At 40.6% G+C, this 16,186-nt stretch overlaps 1 protein-coding gene across 1 annotated transcript in view; it reads left to right on the top strand.

Moving 5' to 3' along the window:
• The first annotated feature begins 5,230 nt into the window (after positions 1-5,230).
• Positions 5,231-16,186, top strand: part of gtf3c3 (general transcription factor IIIC, polypeptide 3) — a 61,269-nt gene continuing 50,313 nt past the window's right edge. The window contains exons 1-3 of the mRNA XM_060828013.1: positions 5,231-5,365; positions 10,205-10,319; positions 15,327-15,499. Coding sequence (XP_060683996.1) covers positions 5,267-5,365; positions 10,205-10,319; positions 15,327-15,499 — 387 coding nt within the window. The 5' untranslated portion in view covers positions 5,231-5,266. The remainder of the gene's footprint in view (positions 5,366-10,204; positions 10,320-15,326; positions 15,500-16,186) is intronic.

The raw sequence follows: 16,186 nt of genomic DNA, 5'->3' as shown, positions 1-16,186 counted from the left end.
TCCTTCCTATAACTAGGCAACCAGAACTGGGCAGAGAGAGGCCTCACCAATGTCCTGTACAACTTTAACATAACATCCCAACTCTTATACTCAAAGTACTGAGCAATGAAAGCAAGCATGGCAAATGCCTTTTTAACCACATGTTGCCTACTGCAATAAGAACTGCTATAAGATTTTGGATTTCGAGGTTACACATTAGAAAGGCATCAGATGAAAAATTGTCTTGTGTAGTACAGTTTGTAATGGCACACTGGATAACTTGTAGCACTTTACCAACCTGCCCTCTAGATAGCTGGTTCTTGCCTGAGCTTTGTGACATTGCTGGGTTAAAATGTGGGGGGCATACTTGGCCCACACACCGCACCCAAACAGGCTGTATCCTGCTGTGATGCAGCCCAGCTGCCTCTTGTAATACATTGACTCCAAGTCAACAAACATGCAGGCAGCTCTTTGTTGTTTACTCTGAAAAAAGCATCCTTTCAGGGGCGAAATTTCTTTAAATGGCAGGGTATTCAATTTAAAGACAAAGGTAGTTAATCATAAGTTTTATTTTCTATTGCAAAGTATTTGGATGTACTCTGCAGTGTTTTTGGAGGTATTGTTGGTGAGGTACTGGAATTCAGAGATTATTTTGACATTCTCTCAGGGGTGGGGGAACAAGGAATAGGTAAGCTGTCCACACAGACTACAACAGGCTTGTGGAATGCAGTAACATTCAAGGAAATTTAGGCTTTAAAAATCCAGCACTTTCCAGTATATTCTGTACAGTATGGAACTCGAAACTGTTGTGGCTGCATTGATTTTTCTCTTACTGCAAAGACATTAGTATTTCTAGACAGGGATAAAGGGAAAAAGTGAGAACTGCAGATGCTGGAGATCAGAGTCAAGAGTGTGGTGCTGGAAACACACAGCAGGTCAGGCAGCATCCGAGGAGCAGGAGAATTGATGTTTCGGGCACAAGCGCTTCATTAGGAAGGAATCCTGATTCCTGATGAAGGACTCACGCCTGAACCATCGATTCTCCTGCTCCTCAGATGCTGCCTGACTTGCTGTGCTTTTCCCGCACCACACTCTCGAGACAGAGATAAAGTCCCAGCACTCAGATCATTATCTAAATGTCACGGAATTGACTGACATCCCATGTATCCATTTACCATGCAGATGTTTAGAAAGAACCAAAGAATGCTCTCAAACTGGGGAACGGACAGAGTATGAAGTAACCATCCTGACTTCTTGGGTACTTGTCCTATATACATTGGATAGAAGTGTTTGAATATGCAATTGACACAAAGCAAATTACCAGGTCCTAGAAATAAATTATATGAAAATGCCCTCATAAAAAGGGCAGTTTTCTGCAGATGGCTTGCGGACAGCCGCCATCTTTAGATCGATGAAACAGGAAAGATGAAGGAAGACCCTAATAGTTCTGGTACAGAGTAGTTACTGAAGAGCTACATAAATCAACACATCTATTCATGCTCTTGTATCAGTGAACCATTTTGACTGTCACAGGTTGCCTGCTTTCACTGTCTATTCAGTTTATCACATCTATTTTGTTGCTTCTTTATAACCTTAATGAACTATCTAAAAATGACTTACAAAAAGTTCTCTCTTTACCTTAGGCATGTGTAGCCCCCAAATCCAAAATATTACAGTAGTTCCCCTGGTAGACAACATGACGGGGAAATGGAGAAGTGGCTGCAGAGTGAGCAAGCTCTACATGATGTCCTTTGTCAACTTGGCATTGGATTTCTCAATGTTGTTGAACAGTGACAGAAGACTGTCCGGTTGGCCAGCCAATGATACTGAACTTAGACTGCATGTCCCACAGTGTTCTGTATGTGCCACCCCATCTTAGGTTCTCACTAAAGTCCTCTGCAGTCACCCTCTTAGGAAGCTGGCAAACAAATCATCCTCTAATCACTTTCCGGTCTGCAGTGCATTTTTAGGGCTGGGTTTGAGTGGGAAGTCAGAGCTCAACATTCACACCAATTGCAAATCACTCATTGTTCCAGATAGAAGGATCCTGGTGCTACAAGTTGAGCGGGGGTGGGCATATAAGGCAGAAATATATCATCACCTTCAATAGTCTCAATGATTCTAAGTGCCAAGTGGTCACCCCGTGATGTTAAAAGCAAACTTCTTTGTAGGATTCAAAGATGCAGGTCTCCATATCCTTATCAATTCTGCTCGGCTTCTTTCTATTGAGTCAACACGGTGGCTCAGTGGTTAGCACTGCTGCCTCACAGCACCAGAGACCCAGGTTCAATTCCAGCTTTGGGTGACTGTCTGTGTGGAGTTTGCACATTCTCTCCGTGTCTGCGTGGGTTTCCTCCGGGTGTTCTGGTTTCCTCCCACAGTCCAAAGACGTCCATGTTAGGTGAATTGGCCATGCTAAATTGCCTGTAGTGTTAGGTGAAGGGGTAAATGTAGGAGAATGGGTCTGGGTGGACTGCTCTTCGGAGGGCTCATGTGAACTTGTTTGGCCGAAGAGGCTGTTTCCACTCTGTAAGTAATCTAATAAATTGCCCATAGTGTTAGGTGCATCAGTCAGAGAGGAAATGGGTCTGGGTGGATTACTCTTCAGAGGGTCGATGTGGACTTGTTGGGCCAAAGGGCCTGTTTCCACACAGTAGGGAATCTAATCTATTGCATTCCACTACTGCCTACAGGAGGTAAGGTAAAATGGCACTGTGTTTGGATGATGCCATAGCTGACCAGTTTGATGCTGATACACGCACAAGCCTAAGGTAGAATACATGAGTGTTAGGTTTCAAGCATCTGGGAGTGCTGCTAGTTAGTGATGGGTGTGCGATGCATTAAGTAGTATGGAGATAAGGACTGTAGATTTCTTACGCTAAAGAATGAGAACACCATCAACTCCATGATTCCTTCCAATTTATATGTCAACCAAATTTGGACATATGTTGGCACTACTTTAGAATCACAGTGGGATGGCCCTTCCAGGATCTCTTGCAGATGAACCAACAAAAAACAGATGATTGAGGCACAGATCTTAATCTTCATTTTCTTCAGGTTGAATTGTGAAAAAGGTCGTCTGACACAATTGGTGGTGCATCAACACCATCTGAACTGTAGTGGTTCTAGAAGGTCTAATGCTACCTTTTTAGTTGAGGCATTAAACTAGGCATCATCTGCCCACATACATGAATGTAAAAGATGCCATAAAAAAATAAAGAGAAGGAAAACAGTCAAAATGCAATATTGAACTGACACCTCAAGCAGAGTCATTTATTTAATTGCTATTTATGGTGGTAAATTTATAGTGTACAGACTAGATAATGGCACAAGTTTTTCAGTACCTATATTGTTGGGAGATGCATGACAGAAACCAGTGGAGGTTCTGATGTACTCATATGCAATATTCAGGGTAGGACAGGCAAGTGTCAAATAACATTTACACTATACAACGCCAGATAATGACTATCTCCACAAGAAAATCTAACCATCGCCCCTTGACATTCAATGGAATCACCATCATTGAAACTCCACTATCAATAGGCTGCAGCTAACATTGACAAAAACTGTACCTGGATCAGTAATACAAGTACATGTCTACAACAGCAGGTCAGAAGCTAGGAATCATACAGTGAGTAATTCACGTCTTGACTCTCCCAAACCTAACCACCATCTACAAGGCACAAGTCAGGAGTCTGATGAAATACTTCCCACTTACCTGGATGGGTGCAAATCAAAAAACATTGAAGCAGCTTGACACCATCCACGAAAAAAAAACATTCACTTGACTGGCACCATGTCCATAAATACATTTAGTCTCTCCACCACTGCCACTCAGTAGCAGTAGTGTATACTATCCACAAGATATTCAGGAGAAATTCATCAAGCTTTCTTAGACATCACTATCCAAATCCATGGCCAATACTATCCCAAAGGACAAAGGCAACATGGGAATACCACTATCTGCAAGTATCCCTACAAAAAAGTACTCAATGTCCAGATTTGGAATTATATCACTGTTCCTTCAATGATACTGAATCAAAATCGTGGAACTCTCTCCCTAACAGCATTCTTTACCTGCACCAATTGGACAGCAGCAGTTTAAGAAGGTAGTTCACCACCACCACCACCTTCTCAGGGGCATTTAGAGATGGACAATAAACACTGGCCTGAGCAGTGATATTCACATTGCATGCACACAAAAGAAAATATGCTGAAATTGCATTGGCAACCTAAACATTCAATGCATTCATTTCCAGTGCCCTCCATTAAAGTTTCCAGCTCTGAGCTCTGTAGCAGAGACTTTGGCCAGAAATGCAGGTCTTATCCTGGTTAATACTTAGTCTAACCCAGATTCCTGATGAAGGGCTTGTGCCCGAAACGTCGAATTTCCTGTTCCTTGGATGCTGCCTGACCTGCTGCGCTTTAACCAGCAACACATTTTCAGCTCTGATCTCCAGCATCTGCAGACCTCACTTTTTACTCTAACCCAGATCAGCCAGCATAACTGAAGTGAGTACCATAATCCCTCTTGACCTGACCCACCACTAACCTATGAACTGACATTACTATAACCCAGAATGACTAGAGCTGATTTTCTTTCCTGCCATTATCCCCTTGCTCCAAACTAACATCTAACACTCCTCTATCTATCAGCAAGGGCTCCTGGGTTGGACCAGGTTGACAGCCCCAGTCAGGGAACTCTTATTCCTGGCTGACCCTCATTACAATCATGACATTAAAATCATGAAAGACTCAACATAAATCCAGTTTTTCTCCCCAGCACACCCAGGCAATCCATGTTGCATTGGCCACATCAACTTGACATACAATTGAAGAACAAAAAACCAAAACAAAACTAAAAATTGTGTATCTTTAATGCATCTCCATTTCACGCCCAGAATCAATGTCCATTAAAGAAATGATTTCCTCCACTTCATTTGTTTGAAACAGATTCCAGTTTTACATTTGAAGTCTGTCAGTTTTGAAGAAATTTCATAATAAATTACAAGATCATGTCAACCACTTGAAGTAGGCTCTGGTCACAATAAGTTGCCAATGAAAACAGTGGAACAATGAGGAGATAATTTATTAATTTCTGTAAAGTTCTGTATGAAAGTAGGTGAAAATCAAAGCAAGGCACGGTCCAAAGGGACCAGAAAATCAGGCCTTTTTAAGGAGGGGGAATGGAAAGCCCGGAACAAATATATAGCCTCCGTGTTCCACCGGATGGTACAGGCTGAGGACTGAGAGATGAGTGTCACACTGTAATCTGTCCGGGTGGAAAATGTCTGGCTTCAGCCCCGAGCTGATCGACTACTTGGAAGGAAAGATCACATTTGAGGAATTTGAACGGCTCCGGGAGGAGAGGAAAGCCACAGAAAGGGTGAGAGACCCGAGCAGTTCTCTCCCCCCCGCCCATTGTCCTTTATCCACCATCCCAGAGGACGGACCAAATCTAGATACACGTCTCACCGCACCTTTCAGTGCCTCAGTATTTCACCCAAGTATCAGCCTGCGTTAAGGCCCAGATATTTCCGTCTTCAGACGGTCGGAGATTGTTAATTGGTTATTACTGGGACATTTAAACTTCTGATGCATCAACAAACCTCTGCTTTAGAGCTGGAGACTTGATGGTTCCGACTTAGCTTCATTGTTGTTGGGGATAAGGGGAGCATGACTTGCTCTAACTCCTAGTCTGCTCTAAAACTGATACCCCCCCCCCCCCCAATGCAAATCACTCACATTGATGCCCCGCCTCTGAACCCTTGTGGAATACTCTGGCCAGATACTCTGGTCTGATGAAGGGCTTATGCTCGAAACGTCGAATTCTCTATTCCTGAGATGCTGCCTGACCTGCTGTGCTTTGACCAGCAACACATTTTCAGCTGTGATCTCCAGCATCTGCAGACCTCATTTTTTACTCACAGATACAAACTCTGACCTGGCACATCCAAATCCCACCCACACTTACTCGCTACCCTACATAGAGTCACAGAGGATGTACAGCATGGAAACAGTCCCTTTAGTTCCAATCGTCTGCACTGATCAGATATCCTAACCTAATCTATTCCCATTTTCCAGCACTTGGCCCATTTCCCCCAAAACCTGTTCTATTCATACACACATTCAGATGCCTTTTAAATGTAATTGTACCAGCCTCCACCACTTCCTCTGGCAGCCCATTCCATACACACACCACCTGCGTGACTAAGTTACCCCTTAGGCTCCTTTTAAATTTTTCCCCTCTCACCCTAAACCTATGCCCTCTAGTTTTGGACTCACCCCATGTGGGGGAAAAGTCATTAACCATATGGCATTATACTTTTTTAACCCAGCTATCATTACGGCCTATTACCACCTCCCTCCCACACCCAATAATGTTTGTGCTGGAAATGATTGCCACTTGGCAGAAGCTTCAGCCTTCTAAATTTAAATTATTGTAGTGGGGCTTGAACTCACAACAGTTTGATTCAGAGGTGAATATGTTGTTACTCAGAGCCACCAGCCACAAAAATATCCTGCTTATCATAATCATCTTTGTATGTGTGCATTATATACAGCCCCTTATCCAAGGCCCTGAGCAGAATGCATACACCTCCTTTACTCACCAAGTGTTAGCTCAATGCAGTCCTTCCTCAAACTAATCATTTTCTTCTTGATAAATTGAGTAAAATATATGCATGCACAAATGTATCAGAAAGACAGGTAACTAGCATTCATACACAGTGTGACTGCAGACCTCAGGCATATGTTCACGAGGTGTAACTGCCAGATGTTCACAAATTAATTAATTAGCTTGGTGTACTAAATTCTCTAATGTTACAACCTTAACAAGGAGATTTACGGACTTAACTTGTTCACATTGATACCGTGGGCAAGCTGTGTGTAAAGAGCTATTAGTAGAAGTTCAGAGGAGCCAAATTAGAAATAGGAGCCTTTGCTTTCTCATGATGAATTCTGTGCTTGGAGACAGGTCTGATCTACACCAGCTGTTCAGCAATCTGAACCAACTGGATCCTCTCTTCTCCCTCAGAAAAAGTACAATTTGTTGTGGCAGCATAAGTTTTATGTGAATGTTGGAGCCCAAAACATTATATGTCTGACCAGAAGTATTTCCCACTCTTACTGTGTGCCATTGGCATATGTTGGAAAGATTTGAAAATTGATACTAACCTGTTTTGAAGAAGAGAAATAATAACATAGAGGTTAGGGAGGCTATGTGTTAGGGTAACACAAGTCATAGAGTGGCGCTTGAAAACTTCCGACTCAGGCGGGTATGCTATCAGGAACAAAAACAGAAATTGCTGGAAAATCTCAGCAGGTCTGGCAGCATCTGTGCAGAGAAATCAGAGTTAATGTTTTGAATCCAGTGACCCTTCTTTTGAACCAATTGTATTTAGAAACGAGTAGTTTTTATGCAGAAGATAGTGTGGGGGGGAGGGGCCACTGAATAAATGATAGGTCAATAGAGCCCAAAGAGAGAGAAGAACAGTTGGACAAACAAAGGAATGGATAACAGCCTAAGAGAATGAATAACAGCTAATGGGGTCTATTAGTAGCTAATGATGGGTAGTGTGTAATAGCAGACTATGTGATAACAAGGCCTAGTGTGTGGGGTTAGGGTAAGGACATGTTGAACTTGATATTGAGACCAGAAGGTTGCACAGTTCTCAAGTGGAAAATGAGGTGCTGTTCTTCCAGCTTGTGCTGAGTTTCGCTGGAGCACTGCAGCAAGCCTGAGACAGTGATGTTGGCCAGGGAACAAAGTGGTGTGTTCAAATGGCAGGCAACTGGAAGCTCAGAGTCTTTTTTGCAGATGGAACATGATGTGTAGGAGTCAGTGTTGGACTGGGGTGAACTAAGTTAAAAATCAGACAACACCAGGTTATCATCCAAAAGGTTTATTTGGGCAATTGAGGTTTGTTAAGTATATAATTTTACTTGTATGACACTGTAATTTTTTGCTATAAATTCTGTGTCTTGTGGTTCTACTCCACAACCACCTGAACAAGGCACTCTGAAAGCTTCCAAATAAACCTGTTGGAGTATAACCTGGTGTTGTGATTTTTAACTTCCTGCAAAGCAGTTACCCAGTCCAAGCTTTGTTTCCCCAACATAGAGACGTCCACATCGTGAGCAGCGAAAACGGTGGATTGGATTGAGTGAAGTGTGGGTAAAGCACAGCTTCACCTGGAAGCTGTGTTAGGGCCTTTGGATACTGAAGAAGGAGGAAATATATGGACAGTACTACACCTTCTGTGGTTGCATGGAGAATGCCATGGGGACTGTGTGGAGTGGTGATGGGACTGAAGGAGTGGACCAGGGTGTCCTGGAGGGAACAGTCCTTGCGGAACAATGACAAGGGAGGGGAGGAAATATATGTCTGGTAGTGGCATCCTGCTGGGGTGGCAGAAATAGTGGCTAATGATCTTCTACCTGTGGATGCTGGTGAGATGGTAGGTGAGGACAAGGGGGCCCCCTATCGCATGGTGGGAAAGATGAGAGAATATGGAAGCTAACATGTGGGAGATGGGTCAGACTTGGCTGAGGGCCCTGTCAACTCTGGTGCTGGGGAATGCTTGGTTGAGGAAGAAGGTGGACATTTCGGCATTAGCATCATCAGAACAGATGCAACAGAGACAGAGGAACTGGGACAATGGAATGGAGTTTTTACTAGAAATAGTATGTGAGCATGTATAGTCAAGGTAACTGTGGGAGTCAGTGGTTTGTAGTGGATATTTGTGGCCAGCCTATCTCCAGAAATGGAAACATATGTTGACAATGAGAAGGGAAGAGTCAGAGATGGTGAGAGTGGGCTGGAAATTGGAATTACATTTATAGACATAGGGATACTGTCACTATGCCACAAGTTCTTTGACCTCTACTGCATAGGTAATGTTGTACTATAATCTGGAAGTAGTAGAATCTAATGACTGACAGTGAAAGGAATATGCAGATAATTCATATATTTTATGAAAAATACACCAATAGTTATTTTGAAGTTCTAATTGCCTCAAGAGCATGTTTTTGGATGATTTTCCTGTGAGTGAATTGATTTTGTTTTAGATGAATTGATAGCTGTTTTCTTAAACCACTGCAATTCTTGTGATGTAGGCCCATCCATTTGGATGTTGATGAATGAGTTGCAGAATTTTAACCGAGTGACCATAAAGGATATTTTTCTGAGTTAAGATGGTGTCTGACCGGAAGTGAAATTTGCCTTTGTGTTATTTCAAAGTTCTGTATAAGTAGTAAATGTTCTCAACATTCTCAGCGTATTATTGCAGTGAATCATTTTTTTTCTCAAATGAGGAAATATCTTGTATTTTGGATGAGATTACGAGATGGGACAACAGTATGATGTAAAGATTTTAGGAATTGGAGTAAAACTTGTTTTTTGTGGAGAAGAAGCATTTAGTGCTAAATGAGAATTGAAATTGACTGTTAATGATGTGATAAATGTAAATTTTGTTCACAATTGCCTGAATTGAGCATTTTTAAGTGTGAGCTCACTGTACTTATATTGTTAATTTTATAATTGGTTAAAAAAACAAGAAAATATGAAATGCATGCATGATTTTAACGTATTTTCATCTATGATGTGTGTTTGCTATGAATATGATATAGAGTCATAGAGTCATAGAGATGTGCAGCATGGAAACAGACCCTTCGGTCCAACCTGTCCATGCCGACCAAATATCCCAACCCAAGTTAGTCCCACCTGCCAGCACCCGGCCCAGATCCCTCCAAACCCTTCCTATTCATATACCCATCCACGTGCCTTTTAAATGTTGCAATTGTACCAGCCTCCACCACATCCTTTGGCAGCTCATTCCATACACGTACCACCCTCTGCATAAAAAAGTTGCTCCTTAGGTCTCTTTTATCTTCCCCCTCTCACCCTAAACCTATGCCCTCTAGTTCTGGACTCCCCGACCCCAGGGAAAAGACTTGGCCTATTTATCCTATCCATGCCCCATATAATTTTGTAAACCTCTATAAGGTCACCCCTCAGCCTCTGACGCACCAGGGAAAACAGCCCCAGCCTGTTCAGCCTCTCCCTGTAACTCAGATCCTCCAACCCTGGCAACATCCTTATAAATCTTTTCTGAACCCTTTCAAGTTTCACAACATCTTTCCGATAGGAAGGAGACCAGAATTGCACGCAATATTCCAACAGTGGCCTAACCAATGTCCCATCTGATAAGTGTTTTTTGTTTAGGAAGCCGTTGGTGATGGAGTGACTGAAGATGAAGCAGAAATCACTGCAGTTGAAGATCAAGTTGGCCCTTCCAGGGCCCCTCACAGCCGAAACAAGCAAAAACAAAATGATTTAGGTACATGATTAATCTAATTTAGAAAAGCTTGTCAGTGCCACTTTTCAAGCAAGAAATTATATATGTTGCTATGGTATATAGAAAATTAAAACATAAAAATTATTTTGGTTTATTCAATTAAACGATACCATTTTACACATTGTAAATTTCTAATTGGTAAAGCATTTGGCAAGCTAGGTAATATAGATTTAGCAGGGTCTGCTCTTACCATGATGTGGGTTACATCCTACTTGATGTCTTGCATTTAAAACAGTAACTTTCGTCAATATAGTGCCTTGAGCACAATCAACTAACTTATTTAGTAGAATGATCTTTTTGAAACTACTTTTTAAACTCATTGACTTTCTGACATGTTTAAAATAAAATGCACATCAAACTCTGTCAGAAATAATAAGTGAAATTCATTTTCCTTTATTTTCAAAGCCAAGTTTCCAAGTAACATAATCTTTGTTAAAATCTGATCTTTGCTGGAGCAGTGAGAACTGCTTTCTGATATGTAATTGTCGTAATCTGTCAAAGATAAGAAAAAAAACGACCTGGTATTTAAATAGTGCTTTTTGCTACAACTATTTGTCTCCTAGCATGTACAGCCAATAAAGTAGATTTTGAAGTGCAGTCCCTGTTGTAAGGTAGGAAACATAAGGACAAGTATTGTGCTCATTTCTCTATGACTTGTGATCTTGTGCTTTCCTTTCTGATAGGAGTCTCCCATGTTTAGCATCAATGAGCAATTAAGTTTGAAAAAAAATTGCATCAGTTAGTTTCCCTTTGCTTTCCTCATGTACTTACTTTCCTCACTTCCTGATGGATAAGTAGTCAGTGTTTCCAAAGGTGTCACCGTCACCACCAAATATCGATGCTTCATAATTCTGAGAATGGGACCGTCACAAGGAATTCTGGAGATTTGCAAATGTACAGGAATGACCATTCCTTACGTCTCAAATGATTTTGATATCCTTCACATGTGAAGAAGTTTCCATTTAAACACCATGTATGTAATCTCCAGAATTCAACTGGAGATGAGAGAAAATTGAAGGTTCCTCAACTTTATATAATGTGTTTGCTTGAACTTGCCACCCTTTGTCTTGTTCAGACAGACCTAGTGTAATTTTTATATCTGACTCATCATAAAGCGTTACAGCACAAAAGGAGATCACATGTTAAGTTGTTGTCATCCCAGTTGTATGAAAGACTTATAGCTTACATTTTTCCCATTAACCCTGAAAGTTAGTTCTATTTAAATATTTGTCTGCCTGCCCTTTGAAATTACTGTGAATCTGATTTCATCACTCTTTCAGGTAATGTGTTCCACATCATAACAACTGTTGGTGTGAACTAGTTTTTTCCTTATTTCCTTTCTTTTGTTAATTTTTAAAAATCTGTGACCTCTCATTATTGAAACACTTGTGATTTTATTTTATAGGAGTCTCCCATGTTTAAAACCCATGAGCAATTAAATTTGAAACAAAATTGCATCAGTTAGTTTCCCGTTGCTTTCCTGATGTACTTAAAGGAAGCACACTTCCCGATGGATAAGCAGCCAGTGTTTCTCCCTACTTGAATTATCACAGCCATTTCTGATTTGATTGCATCTGTTAGGTCTTCCTATAACCTTCTATAGTCCAAAGAGGAAAAAAAAACTGTCATGTCCAAGTAGCTGAAGTCTCCAATATTCCATGTATAAATGCCCATAAATTCCATAAATCCCCACTATTCAATGCTCCTATTCACAAAGTTACGTGTCCAAAATATTTACCTAACCATCCTGGCAACTTCCTTGCCACCTTCGAAGACTTATGAAAATGTGGTTCCAGAATCCTCTGCTTTTGCACCCATCTCAAAATAATACCATTTTGATTATAGAGTCGTAGAGCTGTACAACGTGGAAACTGACCCTTCAGTCAAACTCAATCATGACAACCGGATATCCTAAATTAATCTAGTCACAATTTGCCCATTTCCCTCTAAACCTTTTCTATTCATATACCCAACTCGATGCCTTTTAAATGTTGTAATTGTATCAGCCTCCACCACCTCCTCTGGCAGCTCGTTCCATACATGCATCACCCTATGTGTGAAAAAGTTGCTTCTTAGGTGTCTTTAAAATCTTTCCCCTCTCACCTTCAACCTATGCCTCCTTGTTTTGGACTCCCCTAGCCTGAGGAAAAGACCTTGGTTATTTATCCCATCCATGCCCTTTATGATTTTGTAAATCTCTGCAACATCACCTCTTAACCTCCAACACACAAGGCAAAATAGCCCCAGCATATTTAGCTTCTCCTTATAGCTTAAACCCTCCAATCCTGACAACATGCTTGTAAATCTTTTATGCACTCTTTTCAAGTTTAACAACATCTTTCCTACAGCAGGGAATCTGGAATTGAATGCATTATTCCAAAAGTAGCCTAGCCAATTTCCTTTACAGCCACAAAATGACATCCCAACTCCCCACTCAAAACACTGATCAATTAAGGCAAGCATACCAAACGCCTTCTTCACTACCCTGGTACCTGCGACTCCACTTTAAGAAACTATGAAGCTGCACCTCAAGGTCTCTTTGCTCGGCAACACTCCCCAGGGCCCTGTCATTAAGTGTATCAGTCCTGCTCTATTTGCCTTACCAAAATGCAACACTTCACACTTATCTAAATTAAACTACAAGTGCCATTCCTTGGCCCATTGGCCTATCTGATCAAGAGGTAAAAAATGAGGTCTGCAGATGCTGGAGATCACAGTTGAAAATGTGTTGCTGGTTAAAGCACAGCAGGTCAGGCAGCATCCAAGGAATAGGAAATTCGACGTTTCGGGCATAAGCCCTTCATCAGGAATGAGGAGAGGGTGCCAGGCAGGCTAAGATAAAAGGTAGGGAGGAGGGACTTGGGGGAGGGGCGATGGAGATGTGATAGGTGGAAGGAGGTCAAGGTGAGGGTGATCGGCCGGAGTGGGGTGGGGGCGGAGAGGTTAGGAAGAAGATTGCAGGTTAGGAGGGCGGTGCTGAGTTGAGGGAACCGACTGAGACAAGGTGGGGGGAGGGGAAATGAGGAGTCCGTGTGGGATCAGTCGGTTCCATAGGCAGGTGCTGAGGAAGGAGATGTGGCTGTGGTTGAGAACGTGGCTTTAACCAGCAACACATTTTCAACTATCTGATCAAGATCCTGTTGTACTCTGAGATAACCTTCTCTGTCCACTACATAACTCCTCCATGTTGTTTCTTTTCAAGTATACACTCTATACATACTTATATTGAATTGTATCTTCAATGAGTCGACCCATTTCAATATTCAGTCTGTGTTCCTGAAAATTGGCATGCTTCTGCTTTCTGTTTACTAGACTGACAAGTTTTGTACTATCTTCAAAGTAGGAAACTGTATTTCCTATAATCAAATCCATGTCATTTCTATGTAATGATGACCAAAGATCCTAATACTAGCTTTAGGGCATGCCACTCCATGTCTTTCTCGAGTTGGAGGAATGTCCATTCACCTCTATTTTCTGCCTCCTGGCACATGACCAATTACATTCTTATAAAAACATATTTTATCTTCTGAAGAATTCTTTTATGTGGTATTATCAAATGTGTTTTGAAAATGTAAATACATCCATTGGACTACCTTCATCAATTCACTCTGTTTCTTCATTAAAGTGTTCAATAAGAAAGTTTAGTCAGAAATGACTGATCTTTATTGTATCCATGTTGGTTGTCCCTTATATTACGGCTCGGATGGCTGATGGTGATTTGTGATGAGGAGTGATGCTAACAGCTTGGGTTTAATTCCTGTACCAGCTAAGGTCACTATGAAGGTCCTGTTTTCTCAACTTCAGCCCTTGCCTTAGGGGTGATGACCCACTAGCTAAACTCACCACCAGTCATCTCCCAGCAGCCCTGAGGTCCTCTAGAACAATAGTAACTTGACTTTACTTAATTATGATTCCCCAGTGAAAATTAATTCTGTCCTGACAATAATTAATTCTTTAACTCTTATTAGACTGATACATCTGTAGTCATCAGATTTATACTTCTCTCCTTGTTTTGAACAGGTCTGTAACAGTTGCAATCCTCCAATAGTCTGGCAATGCTCCCATATCCAAGGAGAGTTGAAAGATTATGGTTTGAGCCCCTGGTATCTCCATCCTAACTTCCCTCAGAAATCCTGATGAATCCTGTCAAAATTGAAATCAAGTGGTTTAAATGGGTTTTACACTGTGCGTAAATGTACTTTGAGCTGCTCCATTTCAATGCCCTAGTTTGCATTGAAAATGTTGTTTTGGTGTAGAAACATCTGGCAGAATTTTTTTTGATATATTCACTCCCATGTGTAGCTGGGAATACGTGCTTGGATCAGTTTACAAACAGCACACAGCTGTGTTCAATGGTTTTGTTTGCAGTTTGCAATAATGCATTGGTAATAAAATATTTGATAGTAACTAATGTTTTTAATACTAAATATCCATTTGAGTGAAGGAAAGATTTCATTAATATGCCATCTCTCACATCATCAGCTATTCAAAAGCACTTCGCAGTTTGAATTATTTTGACATGTACTAACAGTTGTTATGAAGTGTCAGCCTAATGGAAAAGGTTATCCTAAGCCAATTTTTACGGTTTCTCCAACTTGTTCTGGGTGCAGGGCACACATTAAAAAGAACCTTTGTAAATTAGTATAGTGTTACTATTTATGATATAATGATTTTATGATGTAAAGGCAAATCATGCAAGAGACTCAAAAAGATCTGTCCGCATTCATAGAGAGAGAAAAATAGAGTTAACGTTTCAAATCCAATAGTACTCTCCTTTGGATGATTTTATGATCCCGAATTATGTCTGGTACTGGAAGATGATAAAAAATGAAGATATACATTTCCCAAAACACATAAAGGGTGAAAATCTTATGGATATTATATACAGTGAATTGTTAACTGTCTTGTTTTTATTTCAACTTTAGTTGTGAATATTTAACTTCTCCTAAACAAGCACAAATTCAAAATTAGCAATTGTTTATTCTGCAGAAGAAACTTCTGATGGTGTTAGCAAGTCTGTCCATCGGGTTTTTGCTTCAATGTTTGGTGATCATGTAAGTGATGATGATGATGAGGAACAGGAACAAAGTGAACAGCTTTCTGCTGGAGAAGTTTTTGCCTTAGAAATGGAGCTACACCGGGAACATAAGAAAATGCAAAGGGTGAGCAAATTGCAACACTCAGCATATAGAAGATGCTACATTGAAATTAATTGAGTGTAAAAACCACTTTCTGAGGAAAAAACCCTTTAGTAATGCCATCTCTTATATACTTTTAAACACAATAAATACTATGATTTGAAACTTTAGTTTAAATTTTGAAATTAATAAACTTTTAACAATAATCTGAAATTGCTGTTTGAATTACTACTTATGAATCTTTCCAGGTAGAATTGTCCATAATTTGTATAGGTTAAATCCCAGAAAAATTAGGAAATGAGAGACCTTTTTGGGTCATTACAAATATACTACGGTATGTCAGATTATTTATGATAAATTCTCAATATGGTGAGGCCATTTCTGAAGGGTAATGGTGTAGAGGAGAATCAAAATAATTTTTTTTCAATGGCTTCATTTTGATTTTCAGGGGCTTTGTTTGCATTCTCAATAACTCTTTTTCAAAGTTGTGCATTCATATCAGAACATTAACGACTGTATTTGTGCTGATATATGGGGTGTATGGATCTCACACACAAGCAGAATTAGAAGAATTCATTGGGATCCTCAAAAGACGTCACCACTCCATTAAGATTAAAATCACAAACTCAAGGGAGGCATTAATTTTCTAGAGACCACAACACTTAAATTAGTAGATGACAATATTTGTTAACCTCAAGCATACTTGTCTCT

Source organism: Hemiscyllium ocellatum, chromosome 7 (assembly GCF_020745735.1).
Source record: "Hemiscyllium ocellatum isolate sHemOce1 chromosome 7, sHemOce1.pat.X.cur, whole genome shotgun sequence".
Taxonomy (NCBI): domain Eukaryota; kingdom Metazoa; phylum Chordata; class Chondrichthyes; order Orectolobiformes; family Hemiscylliidae; genus Hemiscyllium; species Hemiscyllium ocellatum.
Note: the sequence above shows the minus strand (reverse complement) of the source record. Positions and strands in the feature narration are given on the sequence as shown.